Below are 14,448 nucleotides of genomic sequence, written 5' to 3' on the forward strand. Positions count from 1 at the left end.
TGAAGCCCGCGCGCCTAGAGCCCGTGCTCTGCAACAAGAGAAGCCACTGCAACGAGAAGCCCGTGAATTGCAACGAAGAGGAGCCCCCGCTCGCCACAGCTAGAGAAAAGCCCGCACACAGCAACGGAGACCCAACGCAGCCAAAAATAAAATATAAATAAATAAATTTACAAAGAAACCCCCCAAAACTCAAAGTGTTTTGACTAATACATTTTATCAGCTGGACTGGTTCCCATTCACTCTCCCTTGAAAATGCCTTAAACACCTTGTACATTAGCTCTCTTTTTCTTCCTCTCCTTTTCTGCAGGAGTCTGCAGCCTATATACAATCTAGGATGTATTTAAACTCTACCTTAAACCCTTCCTCTGCAGAGCCTTAGATCTCCACCCTTCTTTAGTACCTTTTCTGATCTGCGAGCTCCACTGAGTCCAATGCCCCCCCTTTAATCACTCGCTCTATATTTCACACGCCAAAAATAAGCAAACTTCCAGGGCAGTATTCTCTAGACCGCCCTGCTGAGTGTCAGCTCTAACTTACAGGACTGTGGAGCACATTTCTTGATCCTCTCCTAGATCCTCGCAAAGCACGGAGCACAAAGTAAGTGTGCAGTTACCTCTTGATTAATTTTAGCCTCTCTGCCTACCCAAGCCCCAGCTGCCCTTCCAGAGTCAGCTCACACACCTTTCTTTTCCGTGAAGGTTTTGCCACTTTCTCCAGTCAGAGTGATCAATTTCTCCTCTGAACTTGTACCACTTACCAGCATAATCCTCTTCGTCAACAATTAAGTACATATTGCCTTACGATACTTGCATTAGTAACTTAAGTGACTATCAACTTTCCTCCAGACAGAGTGAGACCCTGTCTATTACCTCCTTCAGAGTGAGCCCCAAGCCTTGCATTTAGGAGATATTCAGTAACATGCTAACTTTTTTAGGATAACATTGTTTTAACAACTACCAGATGAAGCCATTTTCCAGCTGGAACATTACTTATTACCAGTTTCACCTTTCTTCTTTTTCAAGTATTTCAATATACTAAATATTTGGTGAAGAAGGTAAAAAAACTCTTAGGGTCTTGTATTTCAAATGTCAGTGTTGGGTTCAAGCAGCTAGCAAGATATTTGAGAATACAAAGAATATAGACAGATTTTTTCATCTGCTCAGTTTTGCTTGGTGCAACCCAGTTTCACAAGAACATAATTTGATTTCCTGTAGCCTTTAGGTACAACCTATTTATTACCCACCCCCCTTATGGTTTCCTTACCTGTGGTGCCAGAGAGCCTAATTTTCTCATCTAAAGCCTTCTAGATTATAGTCACATTACTGAGATGCACCCATATTTCATTTTCATTACAGAAAGATAGTAAAACTTCTTTTAAAAAACCAGGCAAAACGTGGCATTGATTATTGACTTTGAAGCCAAATTAATACAAGTCTTAGCCTGATAATTCATGAAAGCCAAAAAACACCCCTTTATTGCCTCTGAAGCATAAGAATGGTCCAATTAGGACAAGAGTTCTACTGTTGCTTGTTACTAACACGTGGGCCTGCCACATGATGTGACATTTTGAATTCCTAAGCTCTCATATATTGCCTCTCTCACTCTAGCCCTACTCGCATTTCCCAAAGAACGCTTGGCTCCATGTTAAAATGTTACCTTTTAAGTTTAGCTTCTCTTATTTTTCCTTAGGAGCATTTTAATAGTTTATAATCAAAATTTTAATATATAGATCCTTACTTCACTATAAAAACAAATAATGTACACCTGAGCATTGTGATTAGGTATAACTGCTTTTGTCACCGTGATACGATATGACAGTGCACGTAAGTGATGGCCAGTTGTACCTGAACTCAGTGGTGTAGCAATACCGTATCCTAAGCAAGTCTAATTTTTTATGCTTTTCTCTTTTCTGAAAAGGGAACTAAGAGTTATCAGGAAACTACACCAAAACCAGAACTTACACCAAAATTTTGCTCCTCAAAAGGGCTGCAGGGACGAGAGAACCTGTACTCCTTTTCAGACCGTATGAGTCTATTGTTTTCTTTTATTAAAATATAGATACAGGAAGATTTTTTTCCTTTTAGCCTCTTAAATCCTAGGACTTAAAAAAAAAAAAAAGCATTGATATTTTAGCTGTACTCGGTCAGTAATATATGCTGAGAGTCTTTCAGCAGAAAGATGGGCAGGAGGGTAGGATGAGGTCTTTAGCTAAAGGTTCAGTGAAGCCAGCTGGTTGTCCTAAATTTGTTGAGTCAACATTAAGTAAGCTTTAAAAATGGATCATCAGTGTTCCTCTACAAGAGTCAGAAAGAAAGATATAGTGTTTCTTCACCACTGTGGTTCTTTCCAAACTCTTTTAGGGCTGGTAAACAGCTATGTTGGAAAGATAGAAGATGACAGAAAAACCATGTGAGAATTAAACTGAATTATGAATTAAGTAACTGTGATAAAATTTCCTAATTCTAGAAAAGGAGTCTCACTCAGCTTGTACATGGATTTTTGTCATTCAGTCCTCTTAGAACCAAAATAATCATCAATTGTGGATGGATATCAAATTACAAAGTGAACAGCTAAATAAGACAGAGTCTTGCCTCTAACAATGACTCTGTGTGTATGTGTCCGAGTGTGCATGTGTGTGTGTTAATCCTGAGGAAATGTATATAAGGTAGTTTATCTTTAATGCTTTGAGAGGGAGGGGAGAAGGCAAACGAAACTGGAAAAATGCTACACTGGCAAACCACAAAGCAAGCTGCATTTTATTCTGGCTTGCAGATAAGAAAAGATCCCCGTCTTCCACTCCTGATACTAGGCCCAAACATTCCCTAACTTACTTTGCCTAGGCCTTGGTATGATGTCCAGCCAGCGATCTCTGACACATTTCCAAAGTTTACCAACATTCCTTCAATAGGCAGAAGTCCAGTGATTCTGGCCTTGGGACAAACACCTACAGCACTCAGCTCTCTTGGTGAAGGAGGAACTGTAGAATCTGTCACAGAGCTTGAACTGACACAGAGCATAACCCTTGAGAGGTTATGTGTCTGGCTGAGTGAGAAAAGAAGCAGAGGAATTTCAGATAGAAGTTCAGGCCTTTATCACCCGTGTGCCAGAGAAGCGTTTTTCTCAAGGGGAAGGAGTGGTTAAGAGCTAAGACTCAGGAGGAAGGAGGTCAGGTAAACTTTGTTTTATGGGAAGGAAGGAGGATGAGAGAAATAGCCCTTCTACATAACTCTGAACAAGAAAGAGTTTCTTTTTGTTTTTAGGCCCCCCAAAAGTGGTTTCTTTTTGTGATTGTGCTCTTTGGCTAGAGAGTGTTGTTTATATAACAGGATAAAGTACAAAATTATAAGCTCCAAACTCCTCCAGAGGAAAGCTCTCCCAAAGCTCGACCCCCAGGATGGATGGAAAATATGAGTGTTTACTGGCTGGAACATTGAGCCGCAATGGAAATTTCAACATTCAGAAGAAGATAGCAGAGAGGAAGGGCCTGTTAAGTAGAAAGAAGTCACCCTTCAACAAAGGGGTCAAAGAAAAGGAAGAGTCTCCTGTGGGCCCCGCTCTGATGGCCCTTCCTCAGCTGGAAAGGCTACATCTCTGCGATCCAGCTCCAGGAGTGCACTGCATATGGCTGATGGCCAGTTTCCTCTAAACCAGATGCTAAAACATGGAGTGTAGCAATCCCACATCCCAAGCAAGTCCAATTTTAAGTTTCTCCTTTTTTTTTTTTTTTTTCCTGGAAAGGGAACTAAGTGGTATCAAGAACCTACACCAAAACCAGGCACTATACTGGTTACTTTCACATGCACAACTCTACTAAATCTTATAACAACTTAATGAGGTAGGTATTATTAGCTGCACTTTTAAGCAGATGGGGAAATTGTGGCTCAGAGAAGCTAGGCAACTTGCACAAGGTCATACACTCAGTAAGACAAACCCTGAAGTCCCTTCTCTTTTCACTATACCCTGCCGTCTTCCTAACAGGGGTTGATGGCCTCCTTTCCTATAAAGTAAACATACTGGGCTTCCCTGGTGGTGCAGTGATTGAGAGTCCGCCTGCCGATGCAGGGGACATGGGTTCATGCCCCGGTCCGTGAAGATCCCACATGCCGCGCAACGGCTGGGCCCGTGAGCCATGGCCGCTGAGCCTGCACGTCCAGAGCCTGTGCTCCACAACAGGAGAGGCCACAACAGTGAGAGGCCCGCGTACCGCAAAAAATAAATAAATAAATAAATAAAGTAAACATACTTTTAAAGAAATAGAAACATTTAAAGGACTAGTTTCAGAATAATTCCCCTAAACAGAGGAAGAAAATGGAAACAAAGCCTTAGCATTTTGGTTGCTGAATAATTTTTGCAGAACTATGGGGCTCTCTTTTAAAACCTCACACACTCCTCCTCCTATTCTCTTTATTGTGGTTAAAAAAAAAAGTATAACTTTAAATTTACCATCTTAACCATTTTTATGACTACAGTTCCGTAGTGTTAAGTACAGTCACACTGTTGTGCAACAGTTCTCTAGAACTTTTTCATCTTGCAAGTTTGAAACTCTATAGCCGTTAAACGCTAATTCCCCCTCCTCTATTCCCCCAGCCCTTGGCAACCACCTTTCTGCTTTCTGTTTCTACAATTTAGACGACTTTAGACACTTCATAGGAGTGGAATCATACAGTATTGGTCCTTTTGTGACTGGCTCCTTTCACTTAGCATTATGTCCTCAAGGTTCAGCCATGTTGTAGCCGGTGACAGGGTTAAATCCTTACACCCTCTTCTTGATTCTCTTTCTTCTAATTGCCTGGGTCACACAATTTAAATCTTTTTGTTATATGCTGCCCAACACTGTTTCCTAACTGTTCCATGTGTATGTGGCTCCTCCTCGTTGTTAGACGGTAACCTCTTAGTGATCCAACACCAGGTCTTCAAAGTCTTTTAGACTCTACCCAGCGCTCAGCACTACGCCGAGAGCATAGAAGATACATCCTGGACAGTAAACTCTGGGAGACTGGGGACGATTCTGTCTTATTTGTCGCTACTCCCAGCAGCTAACACAATGCCTGACACATAGAAAATGAACAGAACATGTTTTATTAAAGACAATAAACTCAATATTTCTGAGAACTGAAAATGAAAAGATGGGAAGTCAGGGTCCTGAATCTCCAGCAACATTCGTGAGAAATAATCTAGGACTTTCCCGGTGGAGCAGTGGTTAAGAATCCGCCTGCCAATGCAGGGGACACAGGTTCGAGCCCTGGTCCGGGAAGATCCCACATGCCGTGGAGCGACTAAGCCCGTGTGTCACAACTACTGAGCCTGCGCTCTAGAGCCCGCGAGCCACAACTACTGAAGCCTGCACGCCTAGAGCCCGTGCTCTGCAACAAGAGAAGCCACTGCAATGCGAAGCCCATGCACCGCAATGAAGAGTAGCCCCCGCTCGCCGCAACTAGAGAAAGCCTGCGCTCGGCAACGAAGACCCAGTGCAGCCAAAAATAAATAAATAAAAAAATAAGTATTTTTTTAAAAAAAGAAATAATCTAAAACAAGGGAGAAAAGTATTAGTTAAACTGGTATCAGAATCTCTGAAAATCTGTTTCAAAAAATTATGTAAAGAAAGGTACCAGACTATAATTTATTACTAAAGAGTAAGAGGGCAGAGGAACAAGGTGACATGAAATATCACCCAATTTTCCAAGATTTGGGGCTTCATTGTATCCCATTCCCCAGTACAGAATTTAAAGTTCTGACATACAGCTGTTTTCCAGAGTAGAGGCTACCAGGCCACACAGCCTAGGCCCACGATGTCTTGCCCCGTCACAAAAAGAAGGAACAAACTCATGACTGTGCCTTCAACCTCCCTCACCTTTAACATCGAGGAACAGATAAATCCCCAGGTTGCATGTGTGAAAAAACCAGAGATGGATAAAAATAATTCAATGACAAATGCTGGAAAAACATACAAAGGGGCAGAAGCCAGACATTCGTGGGATTCCCTGACAGCTCGATCCACGAGGAAGGGCTGGACTGGAAAAAAACAGAGCCTCAGGTTCCTGCCAAGCCGTCTGAGGCCCTGTCCTTCCCAAATCATTCCAAGCAGCAGCCAGAACTTTACAGTAACCCTTCCAGGTCTCCCAAAGAAAGATGCTCTCCTCACCTAGAAAATGCTCCTCCCTGACATGGTCCAGTTCTGTGCAAGGCTGGTGGTAATGAGGAGATGCCTCTGCACATCAATCTCAGCTCCTAACAATTCCCCAGGTACCCAGAAAAATAGAGAATTAAAAGGCAGCTTGGAAAACCCGACCCATTTCATTGGCTAAAGAAAAGCTTAGTACCCAGGTATCAGCATCTAGAAATCAAATACAATCCCTTTAAGAAAAAAGAGGTCGCGGACATTCGGTACCTGCATCCTGGAGGCCAGATTGTATAATTCTCAATTGGCCTTGCTCGAAGGCACACCTCAGGCTTCTAAACATGTGACTGTATTTGGCCCTGACTACATTCTCTTCTGGAGAATGGCCTGCAATTAATCTCACTTATTACCTCTGAAAAGTAACAACAGAGGAATGGCTGGCCAAGTCCAACTCCGAGTGTCTAGGGAACTGCAAGCTCCACGGCCAGGCCTCAGACTGTCTGGGCAAGGCGTGGGCTCTCTGCCTTCCTCTCCCACAACAAAGCTCCAACAGGGACTCCAGACAGACCAAAGGAACCGAGGGATTTGAGGAGCTGGGCTGAGCTCACACTGACCCAATGGGAGACGACAGCCCTGGGCTACATTTGGGGTGGTTTCAAAGCAGCGGGGGAAGAACAAGGTTGTCTGGTGAAAACTTGTGTGATCCATAAAATTGAGAACAATAGCAACGCCACAGGGAAATGAAAAATAACACTATTTGCTGAGTTCTTGTGAGTCACCAGTTTTCATTCCTGTGGCTACCAAGTCACTGAATCCTCCAAGATGCAGATGAAAAGTACAGCCAGCATTGGATTCTCTTTACATCTTTTTACTGTTTACAGGGCAGCCCCTGGTTGAGTGAATTATGAGAGTTTATCAGCACTGGAATCCACTGATGCTTTTGTAGATGTACAAGTAAGAGGACATGTTATTTACTTAGCACCCACTTCCAGGGAGATCAAAGTGCTTTAAGAACAACCTAAAAGCTCCCAAAACAGGCCAGTTTATACATAAGTATGCTTATCCAATAAAAAGATTAAATGAATAGTTTAGGGTCACTTAGTGTAAAAATCAGTAATAAAACTCACATCTCTAAGCTACTAATCCCTTATTCATTAAACTTAGTCACCCTTACTACTAAGGAAGGAACAACAAGAGACTAAATAAATATCCTCAAAACAGTGACTTACCAGGTAAATAAAGAAACTGGGGCATGGGACAGAGCGAATGCCTGAGGGAGGTCTGGCTGGGGCCCATGTCATAGCCAGTTCTGAAAGGACCTCTGAGAATTCATTTAAGGCTCTTTAGGGTGGGTATCTCTGGGAATTCCACATGGAACTGGAACTCCCAAGCTGAGCTTGCAGGCTGTCATGGCAACCAGAGGTTGCGCGTTGTTGGGGGTTGGGGGGAAGGGAGATTTTCCAGGGCTACCCTGGACTAGAATGGGGCCTGAGAACTGACCCTCGAGCTTGAAGAGTAGGTGAAGAGACGGCTGTTATGGGTACAACTAACCCCCAAAGGGAAAGACCAGGGGGCTTTGCAGGGGCTACTTCCTGGTGCCAGTGGTTCTGAAGTCGATCGTATCATGTGGCATTCTACCACAGCCCATGAGCACAGTCTGGCTGGGAGAAGGTCACTCACAGCACTGCACCCTAGGTCCTGCCTCTGACCTTGATGGACCCCTTCATCTTTCTGTGGCTCGGCATTAACAGGTGTCACCAAGAGAAGGCTCAAAACCCAGCCATAATTTTTATTCCAAACACAAGTATGAAAAATGCTAAAACTCAGGACTTCCCTGGCAGTCCAGTGGTTAAGAATCCGAGCTTCCACTGCAGGGGGCACGGGTTTGATCCCTGGTTGGGGATCTCATCATCCCGCATGCCCTGTGGTGCAGCCAAAAAAAAAAAAGCTAAAACTATTTTTCCAAAATGTACAGTCTTGACATTTTGCTTACCGTATGGAAAACGGTTGCAGCCTTGTCATATAGACAATATATCCAAGATTGCAGAGAAAGTGTTTTCCATAGAAACGAGCCTCTGATTGTAAAATGAAAATGGAATATTTGGAAATATTTTATATGGAAAATAAAGCTCTGTGGTATAAACAGAATTTCTTTTTTACGACTTATGTTTTAGGAATGCGGTTACTCTGGAATCATAAATCACCAAAGGACAGACTTCTCCTATGAAGAGAATAGTGTGGGAGGATGTCCTGTCTTCAAAAGTCCTGCCTCTTGGTCTTCAACTCTTCATAATTCTAAATTGAGATGATTCTTTTCACCCTTGACCACAATGATCACTGGTATGAAAGACACCGTACCAGAGCATGATGTAATGCGCTTATGTTTATCTTGCTTCCTGGGCAGAGTCTCTGCTTCCCAAATTAGTTCCTTAAGTAATCATTCTAACACCAACAGATACTTGAACAACAGTTAGGTATTTCCTCCATGCCCAAGCCTTCGGTCACCCCTCCAACCTCAGGGCAGGGCAGCATCCAAAGAGGTGGCTGGTTGGCAGAGGCTGATGTGATGGCCTGGGGTAGGGAGCTGGTGGGACACCTGTGGCACAGTGTCTTTATTTGGAGGGAACAATATCTCAGCTGGTTGGAATACTTCATTGTAACAGTCACATTCCATTCTAGCTCATCTGACTCAGGGACAGATGCAATTAAACCCATATTTAATAGCCACTAAAGCAAGATGTACTGGGAATCTGTTTCTTCTTACGTTTTTTATACAGGGGAACTTGAAATACAGATCGAGACTAGAATCCAATACAGTGGTTTCTTTTTTAAATCAGAAGTTGCTGACGTTATGGCCAGAATCTATTTGGATCTATCCTCTGCCACTTTGCTCAACTACATAAAGGGAATTTCCTTCCCACTTTCCAAATGAACATTGTCCAGGGAGGCTGTTTGAGTTTAATTAGATAACCTACATAAAAACATATAAAATATGTGCTTCAAAAGAAAAGAGTCCAAAGTTACTGAAACACAATGTAATACAAGGTATAAAAAAAGAATTAGGAGACAAGGAGAAAATGTCAAAAGTCAATACACAAAAATGTTGACTGTGAGCGAGGATTAAGCATAGTATAAATTCTTGCTCTTTCACCCAGAAGTGAACTTGCTGAACTGTATCAGAAATTTCCTTTTCATTTGATTTGCCCACAAACTGTCTTACAAGTGAAATGAGGCCCTATATTCAAGCACCAGAGGATTAGGACATGAGGGGAAAGGCACTTGTCTTGCTGGTGCCTGTGCAGGGAACTCAAAGTGAGAATGACTTGCTTAGGATCCAGGCTGCCCCTGTGTGACCCAAATGCCGGCTCCATGGCCCTTGACATACCTGCTTCCAGGAGGGGCGGAGTGGCTCTCAGGAGCTTGGGGGTCTGACTGTATTGACCATGTTGGGCCACTAGGACTGATGACAGGCCGAAGTGTGTGGGGAGTTGAAGCACTGCTTCCGTTTATGACGCCACTTGCCAAATTCAGGTTTGTTACCTAGAAATGAAGTGAGGGAAATAACCTGATTTTACAGAGTTTTAGAAAAGTATCATTAAAATCATAATGGGGAAAATCATGTAGAGCCCAGGAGATGCTGACCCACCTGAGCTTAAACAGTGGTTGCCACAAAGGCACTCATTAAAGGCTGGCTTCTGTGAACATCCAAGAGCACAGGTGAGGGTGGCTAGTGTCAATATAAATTAACGAGTATTTATTCTGCCCCTACTATGTGCAAAGCACCATACTATGCGAGGTGCTGTGAAATACAAAGATTAATAACAAAAACAGCAAGTACTTACTGAGTATTTACTCTGTGTCACACAAGGTTCTAAGAATTAGGCAAACTACTTAGTCCTTTCTGACCCTTGTGTCATATGAAAGTTCTAAACGCTCGATAAATTTTAGTGTAAATAATAACTATTATTAATAAATAATAATTTATAATATTTATTATTTATTTATTAATAATAAATAATTACTGTATAAAGAACTCACTGATTTAGAAAAAAGATGCACAGGCAATAGAAAAATGGGCACCGACTTCAATAAACAATTTACAAAAATGGAATATAATTAGCCAATTAAACAATTAAAACTAGTCATTTCCACTGTCAATCAAAGAAATGTAAATTATAAGATAACACTTTCATATGTTACACTGACATAAATAATAACCAAAAATATAGTACCCTAACCATGGCAAAGGTGATATTAGATATGTACTTACACTAATTATGATACTATTAATTGGTACAATCTTTCTACAAATAAATTTGTTAATATATTATTAAAAGTATCAAAATATTTGTACACTTTGATGTTACACTCTAACTTATAGGAACTACGCTAAAAACACAACTGCAGATCATTAATGAGGTGAGTATTATAATAGCAGTTACTATGTAGCAGCACTTACAATGTGCCAAGCTCTGTATAAACGAGTATATTACATGCATCTCATTCAAACTGTCATAATGCTATTGGCAAGTACTATTATAATCCCCACTTTACAAAGAAGGAAACTGAGGCCTAGGAATAAATGGCAGAACCAGGATCTGAACCATAGTCTTTGAAACTCCAAATCGCATGTTCTTACTCACTACACTACGCTGTGAATAGAAATTGAAAACAAGCATTGATTTTAATACTGAAAAAGGAAAGATCTAAATGGCTGAGAGTATTTAAATAAATTATGTTAAATAAATATGTTAAAAAAATTTTGCTCTAAACATATAAGGGAATATTATGTAGCCATTAGAATTTTTTTGGAGAATACTTAGCGATATAGTAACATGCTGATATCTCAAGTTAAAAAACAAATCACAATATGAAACTATACAGAGGGCAGAAGCAATTTCCTTAAATGAACACATACACAGACACAAACTCTAAAGGGCATGTATTACTTTTATAATCTAAAAGAAAAAAATGTAAGTTATTATGAAAAATACAGGTGCGAGGTGATAACCTTAAAACCTGGCTGGAAAGAGTAGAATCAGAAAAGAAAGGATGGTTCAAGAAGCATTTCCAATGAGATGTACAGGGGATGCTGAAAAGAGGGGGTGTACTCAAAGCTGAATGCAGGGTGCTGAGTAGGAGACACTAAGGAATAGTGAAGTGAGGAGATATGAATTCCAAGAAAAGTGTCCTCCTATGAAGTGTCCCAGGAAGCTAACAATTTTGACATTTACAAATAGAAGAATTCTGGATTTTTAAAAAATTTGATAATTCTGAAAGAAAATAAGTCATTTTTAGTAACGGTATAGTGCTTCATTCCTAGTTACAGAATTCAGTGACAACAGCCCAGGACTGTGTCTTCACATCAAAGGACCCAAATATTTTTCTTGTGACGAAGTCCACTTTCTCTAAGTCAGGAGTGATCTCTGGTGTCTGTGGAGGCTGGGGGCCGGAACACTCAGACTGCACACTCCAGTGCGGCCCCAGATTCAGAGGAAGTCTCAGGAGCCAACCTTGGCTTGTCAGTTCTGACCCCCTTCTGCCACTACCAGGGGAGGAGAAAGACCATGCTGATGAAAGGGTGGGGAAGACAGAGTGGCAGATTAGGGCAGTGTTCTCTGGCCCCCAGGGCCTCTGAAGAGCCTTGTCCTTCTTCCGGCACCCTACCTAGTGGCAACAAAGGCCAGGTTCTCGGACGATCAAACAGATTCCCTGTAGGACTGAACTCACCCCCGTCCCATACTGAGCCCTCCTCCTTCTTGCCCTGAACCCTGGCACTAAATATTAGGCTTTTCAAATTAGACGTGAGCTTGGAGCTTATAAAGATACTACAAAGTGGAAAGGTCTTTATGATAACTAACAGATTCTCCAATTACTGCCTCAGTCAGTTGCGACAAAAACCTCATAAAAGAGGTCTATTAATAATTTATAGTGGAACAGCAGGAAAATAAACAAAAGGTACATACTTTACCATGTCTAGTATAAACAGTATAGCTGGAGATTAGTGAATGGGAAGGAGAAGAGATATCAGATTTGGTACATCTTCTCTCTTTTGTCCAGGCTGCCCTTAATTGAAACATCATCATTTTCACCATAATCACGAACACTTACTGAATGCTCACTATGTGCCATGGGCTTAGATGTCTTTGCATTATCTTGACGTGTATTATCTCACTTAACCCTGAGCAAGCCTTTGAAGGAGGTTCTATTGTTACCCCCATTTAACAGAAGAGGCAACTAAAGTCTAGAGAGGGTAAACAATTAGACAAAAGTAACACACCTAGTAGGTGGCAGGGCCAAGATTAGAACAGAGAATGTTCTCCTCCAAATGCACGTGGAATACTTTTTCCAAATAATATGGCTTAACATCTGAGTCCTTACAGTGGAAGCGTCAGGCACTTATAAGTGAGGTTTTATCAATATATCTCCCTCCTTATCTATTACTCATGGAAGTAGATACTGTGATACTCCCTTGTGGGATTTTAGTTCCCCAACCAGGGATCAACACTGGGCTGTCAGCAATGAGAGGATGGAGTCCTAACCACTGGACTGCCAGGGAATTCCCCCAGTACTCCCTTTCCAGATATGGAGAAACAAAGGGTCAGAGAAGTTACGGTAAGCAATTTGTTCACGGTCACATAACAGCTGCAGAACTGGTACTCTTGTTTTAAAATCCATTTTCTAGTTTTGAAACTAGTAGGGAAACTGTCCTAGTTACCCTTGATTATTAGAGATTTTTGAAAATATAATCAGATGCAGACCTCAAATTTGGAAAACAGTGATTATACAGGGATTGATTATACCTAACTATTCCAGCATTTTCTACCTTTCCTTAAATTTTATTTCCCACTTGTTACCCTTCACCAGAGGATATTTAATAAGTAGAGCAACAAAAAAACCAAAACAAAACCATCCTTAGGGGCTTCCATGGTGGCGCAGTGGTTAAGAATCCATCTGCCAATGCAGGGGACACGGGTTCGAGCCCTGGTCTGGGAAGATACCACATGCCACGGAGCAACTGAGCCCGTGTGCCACAACTACTGAGCCTGCGTTCTAGAGCCCATGAGCCACAACTACTAAGCCCGCACGCCACAACTACTGAAGCCTGTGTGCCTAGAGCCTGTGCTCCGCAACAAGAGAAGCCACCGCAATGAGAAGAGCGCACACTGCAGCAAAGAGTAGCCCCCGCTCGCCGCAACTAGAGAAAGCCCACACACAGCAACGAAGACTCAACACAGCCAAATATAAATAAATAAAATAAATAGGGACTTCCCTGGTGGTTCAGTGGCTAAGACTCCGTGCTCCCAATACAGGGGGCCTGGGTTCTATCCCTGGTCAGGGAACTAGATCCCACATGCCGCAACTAAGAGTTCACATGCTGCAACTAAAGATCTCATGTGCCACAACTAAGACCTGGGGCAACCAAATTAAAAAAAAAAAAAAAAAAAAAAACACAAAATGTCTAGAAGAGGCAAATCTATAGAGACAGAAAACAGATTGGTGGCTGCTAGAGGAGGAGTGGGTGTGGGGAGTGTGTAAAAAAAAAAAAAATAAATAAATAAATAAATAAATAAAATAAATAAATTTATTAAAAAAAACAACATCCTCAATCAGTTTCGTTTCTTAGCAGATATAGTAAAAGATGGCATGAACATAAAACTAATTTTGGACTCTTGGTGAGTTTGTTTTTTCATGTAACATCCATTATGCATTTCATGGATAAACCAAAAATTGGTAGTCATTATGATTTCCTTCTACATAAAAGCAAAGCATCCTTAATTTATTTTGAGAAAAATAGCAAAAATGACCACTGCTTAAATATGAGACTATGTAAGGAATAAGAAAACTTTTTTTTTTTTTTTGCGGTACGTGGGCCTCTCACTATTGTGGCCTCTCCAGTTGTGGAGCACAGGCTCTGGACGTGCAGGCTCAGCGGCCATGGCTCACGGGCCCAGCCGCTCCGCAGCATGTGGGATCTTCCCGGACCGGGGCACGAACCCATGTCCCCTGCATCAGCAGGCGGACTCTCAACCACTGCGCCACCAGGGAAGCCCAGGAATAAGAAAACTTTTAAAGCTTTTCATCTTTCCTTCCAAAGCATTCCTGCTTTTAAAAAAAAAAAGAAAAGTAACTGGTAGATAGCCTTATCCACCAGAGGGCAGACAACAGAAGCAAGAAGAATTACAATAATGCAGCCTGTGGAATAAAAACCACATTCATAGAAAGATAGACAAAATGCAAAAGCAGAGGACTATGTACCAGATGAAGGAACAAGATAAAACCTCAACAAAACAACTAAATGAAGTGGAAACAGGCAAGCTTCCAGAAAA

At 41.7% G+C, this 14,448-nt stretch overlaps 1 protein-coding gene across 15 annotated transcripts in view; it reads right to left on the minus strand.

Annotated features, from left to right (window-relative positions):
* The window catches only part of TTLL5 (tubulin tyrosine ligase like 5), a 305,050-nt gene that overhangs the window by 135,143 nt on the left and 155,459 nt on the right, over nt 1–14,448 (minus strand). For 14 of the 15 annotated variants that reach the window (XM_019920700.3, XM_073800210.1, XM_019920740.3 and 11 more), the window contains one exon: nt 9,504–9,658. The exons of the other annotated variant lie outside the window; for it this stretch is intronic. In XM_019920700.3, coding sequence (XP_019776259.2) covers nt 9,504–9,658 — 155 coding nt within the window. The remainder of the gene's footprint in view (nt 1–9,503; nt 9,659–14,448) is intronic. 15 annotated transcript variants of the gene reach the window in all.

Source organism: Tursiops truncatus, chromosome 2 (genome assembly GCF_011762595.2).
Source record: "Tursiops truncatus isolate mTurTru1 chromosome 2, mTurTru1.mat.Y, whole genome shotgun sequence".
Taxonomy (NCBI): domain Eukaryota; kingdom Metazoa; phylum Chordata; class Mammalia; order Artiodactyla; family Delphinidae; genus Tursiops; species Tursiops truncatus.